This window comes from Alnus glutinosa, chromosome 5 (genome assembly GCF_958979055.1).
Source record: "Alnus glutinosa chromosome 5, dhAlnGlut1.1, whole genome shotgun sequence".
Lineage (NCBI taxonomy): Eukaryota > Viridiplantae > Streptophyta > Magnoliopsida > Fagales > Betulaceae > Alnus > Alnus glutinosa.
Genome location: NC_084890.1, coordinates 4,042,893 through 4,050,153, shown reverse-complemented (window position 1 = coordinate 4,050,153; position 7,261 = coordinate 4,042,893). Strand labels below are relative to the sequence as shown.

General features: G+C 32.4%; 1 protein-coding gene and 1 pseudogene across 1 annotated transcript; both read right to left on the bottom strand.

Moving 5' to 3' along the window:
• Positions 1-208: 208 nt before the first annotated feature.
• LOC133867790 (rust resistance kinase Lr10-like) lies at positions 209-1,322 on the bottom strand (annotated as a pseudogene).
• Positions 1,323-6,382: 5,060 nt separating this feature from the next.
• Positions 6,383-6,871, bottom strand: LOC133868283 (cysteine-rich receptor-like protein kinase 25). The gene has a single exon (XM_062305092.1). It carries the CDS (start codon positions 6,869-6,871, stop codon positions 6,383-6,385), a length of 489 nt encoding a protein of 162 aa, XP_062161076.1.
• Between the last annotated feature and the right edge of the window lie 390 nt (positions 6,872-7,261).

The window sequence follows — 7,261 nt, the reverse complement described above, 5'->3', positions numbered from 1 at the left end:
ATCCCCAACTGCAGCCACCACCACAAACAAAGGGGGCGGAGTTAACCTTGTAATTAGCTAGCCACTCTACTCTTCCTTCCATAACTGAACACAAAATTGAAATTTTCTCTCCAAGTTCCGAGCGATTTGTCTCAATGTAAAATTGTATATATACATACAACATTGTGTAAGCAAGCAAAACACAGCAACAAGATCATCTATTCTTCTTTGAATTTTAGATACAATTGCACAGATTTGAAATGTTGGATTTTTACAACTATCAAGTCACGAAAGAATCTTAAGGTGACCTGGTAGGTGAATCCAAGAAAGGCTTTGGTGGAAATGGTAAGGCTTGAAGGGATCCTTCTAACATCTCTATCGCCTTACCAATTGATGGCCGATTTGAAGGATTGGTCTGAATGCACCACAAACTAACTATTATCATCTTTTTTGTTGTCTCTTCTTCTGCCACTTCTGTTTTATTCTCAAAAGTATCAGAATTTTTGCCCTGTTCAAGTTTCGTATAAATCCAATGTGGAAAATATGTCTCGCTGGTATGAGAGAGTTCACCATCAAAATTTTCCCTTCCTTTAACCATTTCAAGAACCAACATTCCGTAGCTGTAAACGTCAGACTTGTGAGAGACTCCACCAAAGCTTCGACTAAATACTTCTGGTGCAATAAATCCTACAGTCCCTGTCATGCCCGTCATTGACACAATACTCTCTTTTGTTTTGCATAATTTAGCAAGGCCAAAATCAGAGATTTTTTGGCGCAAATCCTCATCCAAAAGTATATTATGTGGTTTTATGTCAAAATGTAAGATCCTTGTGTTACATCCACGGTGCAAGTATTCTAGTCCTCGAGCAATGCCAACCGCAATTTTGAACATAGTTTTGCTGTCTAAGTAACAATTTGTAAGTGGAGATCCTTTATCATATATGAACTTATCAAGAGATCCATTTGTCATGAATTCATAGATTAGAGCTCTTTTAGTCCTCTCGTAGCAAAAACCTAAAAGAGTGACTATATTAACATGGGATGTTCCACTAATGATAGCCATTACCTTTGGATGCGCTTAGGATTTTTACTGCCACCATATGCCCATCAGGTAGCTTCCCTTTTATACAACACCATATCCTCCTTGTCCAACTTTTTCTTTCAATGAGTTGGTCAATTTCTTCACATCTGAATAAGTATATCGCTTTGGGGCCATTGATCCGTACTTCTTTATGATTTCCTCAGTTTTAAAGTGATCATTCTTTGCGTCTCTTTTCCAGCAGACCATTAAATTAGTTGTAAAGTATCCTCTATTAATCCTTTGAGATTCCTTGGCAAGTCTTTTTTTCTTCCGCTGTCTGATCAAAAAGATCACCAAACAACCTAGAAAAATGGCAACAATGCCCGCACATACTATGGCAATGCCTGAAGACGGAAACAAGAGTTGGATAAATTATCTCCTCTATAATAATACCCAACTCAATGAAAAGATGCACAACGGTTGTAACTTGTAACTTCATATATAACACATTACCTAGTGCAAGGGTTAAGAGTAATACTCTTAGACTTGCCTGTGACAGTCAAAAGATGGAGAAATGTCAGTCAAATGAGGACGAAAGATATTTTATACAGGAACATCTTTAATCAAACCATCATACACAAATAGTCAAGGCCTAATTTAAGCTCAACAATTAATCCAATTTACTGCATTTTGAAACCGATCTTTTCCTTAGATTTGAATCCAATCATGCATGCTATGGAACAAATTGGTGTCAATGGGGGAAGAAAGCAGGTGACAAGTCGAGAATGAAACAATTCATTAAAAGCAAATTACTCATCACCGAAGAAGAACAGAAATAAAATAATGTATTGCAGGAATGGTACACCGTACTCTCTTCTGAAACATACAGAAAGATATATAATGCCTTTTCATTATATGCATGCTAGAGCAAGAAAGAAAAAAAGAAACTAGAATAGCTAGAATAGCTTTTATACCATATTGATCCTCATACCAGTTGCAATTATTTTTTTTATATAAATAATGATTTAAAATGGTAAAAAAAAAAAAAAGTACTCCGTACACACTAACCCTCTCACACCCACGATATTGATCCTCATACCATATCATGTCTCTTAAACTCAAAGTTCATTACTAATTTACTAGGGCTGTTTTCTATCTCTCATTCTGGCATGCATGTTCATATAAGAGAGTTGCAAGCCCTTTGTATCTGGTATTCTATAACGAACTGGACAAAGCTTATTCAGGCGCAAGGGAAAGGAGAAAAAGAGAGGCGAGGGAGGGGTGAAGAATAATTCAAATCAACCACCAACACCAAAGCCCTTAGTGTGAGATAAGGATGTCATAACATTTTAAAGAAATTATAGAATTTAAATTTACGAAATTTAAGCCATTTTTTGCATCGAACGGTTTAAATTAAAAATGTTACCTATTAAATATGTAGTATATTACCGATAAGAATTGTTGTTCTTACTTTTTATGTTTTAAAAAAGCTTTGAGTCAAAAGTAAGGAAAAAAACTTTTTAGGAGGAAAATTATTTTTGCCTTCCTCGACAAAATGCCAAATTTTTAAGAGTAATACTACACACCACCATTTTGTTTCTAGAAGGAGATTTGCGTTTTAAAATCAACTAGATTATAACCTGCACTCTGCATGATATATTTTTTAATTGTAATTTACTTGAAAGGTTTTAAAAAGATTATGAGTAACAAATTTCCTTCTCCAATGTTGTCCATTGATTAAGTATGTGACAAACAAAGTATAAAAAAAAAAAAAAAAAAAAAAAAAAAAAAAAAAAAAGAAGATAGAAAAGCTATTAAATAAATAATTTTGTAGACTAATAAAAGATTGTCATACTTGATATCAAAAATAACGATAGAAAACTCTCTTATCTCACTATCATTTCCATGAATTGAGTGTAAAATTTTCAAAAGAAACAAAAAAAAAAAAAAAAAAAAAAAAAAAAAAATCACTTTTGAATACAAAAAAGTATCTAAATTAGTACCGAAAATAGAAGAAAAAAATAAAAATTGTATGCAAATGGATAAGAGATAGTTAGAGGATGAATGCTTAACATGTCCTTATATCTTTACTCAACAGCATAAACAAAACCCAACAAAACAATTTATCCATCATATCCCAACCATAATACTACTTTCTTTCCACTACAAGATACTTTGTTCTCTCGAAAATTAATAATAATATTAATATGGTTAATACTCCGTGCCAAAAACAACATAGGAATTAAGCTCTCTCGCTCACCATCATTTCCATGAATTTACTCTCAAATTTACAAAAGAATAGAACCACAAACAATAAAAAGCCAAAAAAAAAAAATAAAAAAAAAAATTGAAAAATACTAATAATATAGAAAAGAAGTGGCTTTTCGGTATACTTTTTCCGGTTCCAATGAAATTCGTAAGTTAATAAGTATAGCAAAAAAACATATCAAATAGATATTTTTTTCAACATAAAATAAACTACTTTTAGAACAGAAGTTAAAAATAATTTAAAAATTAGAAGAAAAAGGTCAGAAATGGAATCTAAAGAACAGAATCACAGAAACTAAAGACAAACAAATAGATTATTTTACCATTCTTTTTGAACATGACCCCTGCAAACACATTTTCCAAAACCTAATCAAAAGTAAAATTAATAATAATCTAACAGAAAATTAATTGTCTTTTCCATACACTTTTTTTTTTCTTCCAATAAATTCATAGGTATATATAGGAAGAATTCCTGTTAAATAAATATTTTTTCTTTCAATCATCATTCGCATATATAACGTAAGAGAAAAATACTTTTTAGAATAGAAGTAATAATTAATATAAAAATTAAAACAAAAAAAAAAAGAATCAGAATAAATAAAGACAAACAAACGGATTATTTACCATTCTCTTTGAACACAACCCTTGCAAACACAATTTTCAAAACCCAATCAAAATTAATACTAATATAATAGAAATTAACTTTCTTTTTCGTATACTTTTTTATATTCCAATGAAATTCATAGGTATAAAAAAAAGTCCCGTCAAATAAATATGTTTTTTTTTTACCATCTTTCACATATATAACGTAAAAGAAACTACTTTTAGAAATAATAATAATAATAATAATACATAAATTATAACAAAAAATAAGGACCAAAACAAAAGAAGATATGAAAATCTCTTTCTCACCATCATTTTCTGAATTCAATGTAAAATTTACCAAAAAAATAAACGAAGAAAAAATAATATATAAATTAGAACAAAGAAATAAGGACAATAATAAAAAAACAGAAGAACAGAAGCCAAAATGTTTGATACGTCCTAAAAATATAAAGTTGTAGAGATATATCCAAATGCATTGCAAAAAAGGTTCGTATAATACTTACTATTAAGTGTACGTACACTTGGTAAAGTAATATTTGCATAGTTACGTTGCATATAGTTTATGAAATGGCGCATGAGGGATATCAATATTTGGTTTTAGACCTACAGACTACAAAAGGTTCTTAGTGGTTTTCATATTGAAGAAACGGTTTATTTTTATTTGTAGTATTTTAAAGCAGTTTAAAAAACAAAAACAAAAACAAAAAAAAAAAAAAAAAAAAAAAGAACCTTCTTTTACAATGTTATTAAACACATGTTCAATTTTAAAAGGACACTTTGAATAAATAAAAATAAGAAATAAAACCTTTAAAAAGATACTTGGCTGCATTTTAAAATGTCACTTGTCACAATATTATGCAATGCTCTGAGTGATTCAAAAACCATATAATTTTGAACATTAAAAAAGAATACAAAGCAAATTTTTTTTTTAATAAATATAAATTTAAAGAGAAAATCTTCATTAAAAAGGATGAACAAAATCTAATTTTTTTTTAAAAAAAAAAAAATTTACATCTACATGGAATTACCATCTTAATGTGTTGCAATATGGATTAGAATTATATATATTACCCCTTAACGGAAATAGGTTGTGGCAAAGATAATGTATTTGCAACTTAGTTTAGAAATCGTTGAGAATATAGAATTTCGGTTCTTTAAATTACAATCAAAACAAAAAGAATCCAAAAAAAATCACAAAGATAGAAATCAATAGAGAGAAAGAGAGAGAAGCACATTTAGGAATCTGACCGGAGGGAGAATAAACTAACGTTCAGTGTAAAAAAAAACAACCCACGGTGTTAATTAATTGAAAACTGGTTAAAAAATGTAACGGTTTTTCATGATGATATATATGATTTAGTGTGAGGGGAAGTGGTGTTTGAGTGAAAGTGTGAAACAATGTGTTTTAAACTAACCATTAACTTAACAGATACTTGTCAAATTTTTAAGCAGCCACTTGTCATAATTATAGGCACTACTCTAATTGATTCCCCTATTAAATAGGATACATTTATTTTCTAGGGAAAAAAAAAAAAAAATCTTTTACAATGTTAGCATTCCTAGTAGCCTCATCAAATTTTACTCACCAAAATAGTTAAAAATCACTTTTCTCTATTTTGATGAGTCACCTTTTTAAAATTTTTCCAGCAGCCTCACCATTTTAACTATTCACTATCACTATTCTATAAAATGAGGGCATCATCGTGTGAGAGAGATAGGAGATGTGAGAAGAAAATGAGAGAAAAAAAGGAAGAAAAAAAAATGTGATGATCATGTGAGAGAGAAAGGAAAATAAAATTGGTGAGTGAGTTGGTGAGTGAAAATGCCTCATCTAAATTGATGAATAATTCCACTCATCAAAACTTTTTGGTTAAAGTGGTGAGGCTGCTGTGAATGATTTTTTTAGTATTTTCATCAAATTAGCTCACCAAAATAGCTAAAAAGCTACTATGATGAGACTACTAAGAATGCTTAAATGCACAGTTTAACTTTAAGAGAACATTTTGTTGCATTTTAAAAGACCACTTGTCACAATATTATGCAATGTTCTAAATGATTCCCCTATTATATATATGATATGAGAAGATGTAAATTTAATTCCCCTATTAGATTTGTCTCTTCCTATGACCCATCACATGCATATATAGAATATAATGTTTTCACTCAGATTTTCATCATCTATCCTGTCCTGATTTATCTTACCAAGCATGCCATTGTATTTGCTATTATCATGGTATGAAAGTAGCCATTAAGCTTTGACTTTACCTTTGGGTCTCGTGACCTGACCTGGAGTTGGAGGAGGAAGAAGCATTGGTGTTTGCGTTGGTGACGGTGACGGTGACGGTGTGGGGAGGATTGTATCTGGTAAAACGGGTATGTTTCGTACCTAAGATTACAACTTGGATACAGAACTCTACCCCCTTGCTTTCCATCGCAACACATCGGTAGGTTTGCCATGGCTCTCCGAAGACAGATATTGCAATCAGAGCTGGAAATGTCAGGGGTGCACTAGACAAGGCTGTATAGCGTTTGCAATTCTGTAAAACTGACTTCTTTAACCGCAAACTTTTTAGCACCTGATGAAGCATTTGCAGCCCGAGGCACCGAGTCATTCAACGTGGCTTCCACCAGCTTCCGGAAGCGATCTGGCTCTGTTATATCCCTCACATTCCACAGATATTTGCTGGGCTCTTCTTCCACGGTGGAAAAGATCGACCGATTTGAGTAGCGTAGCATGCATTCATCATACCATACCATGGCCTCTTTTCCTAGAGGGCAGTACTGCTGAACAATCTCTCTGGTTGCAGTTGCCACGCAGTCTTGGCAGGCATTCGTGGTGAGGTCACCACGGCAGAGGAAGAGGCCGTAAATTGTTGTCGCGGGGCTTTGGCCGGCAGTGGCGTTGTAGAAACCACTTTCACGCGTGGCATTGGGGGAAAGGGAAGAGAGTAGGTAGTTCAGGTTAAACTGGTAGGTGCTGTTAGGGGTGAAAGTCATGGTCGTTCCATTCGGGCAGAAATGGTAGCGGTAATTTGGGACTTGTGCACTGGTGACGCTAAGGAAGCTGAGCAAGGAAAGAACTACAAGGATCATATATGGAGACATTGAAAGAAGCTAGGCATGCACATAATTTTTTTTGTCAACAGGTAAATTGGAAGAGATTTAGTTTATAGACTTCTCAAATTGTCTTATTTTTCTTAGAAAATGCTTGTCATTTGTCAAGAACCAGATAAAAGGAATCTGGACGCGTATGTACAGGCGCGGTACAGGGCAATAATTGTTGATGCCGGTCAATGGAAGAAATTTGTGAAAAAAGTTGTAATTGGTGCACAACTAGATTGTAAAATACATGCACAATACAAGACATATGTGTGAATCTCACTCATA

Bases quoted from the DNA above. Each gene is read 5' to 3' on its own strand.
- LOC133868283 (XM_062305092.1), bottom strand. From the start codon at position 6,871: ATGACTTTCACCCCTAACAGCACCTACCAGTTTAACCTGAACTACCTA.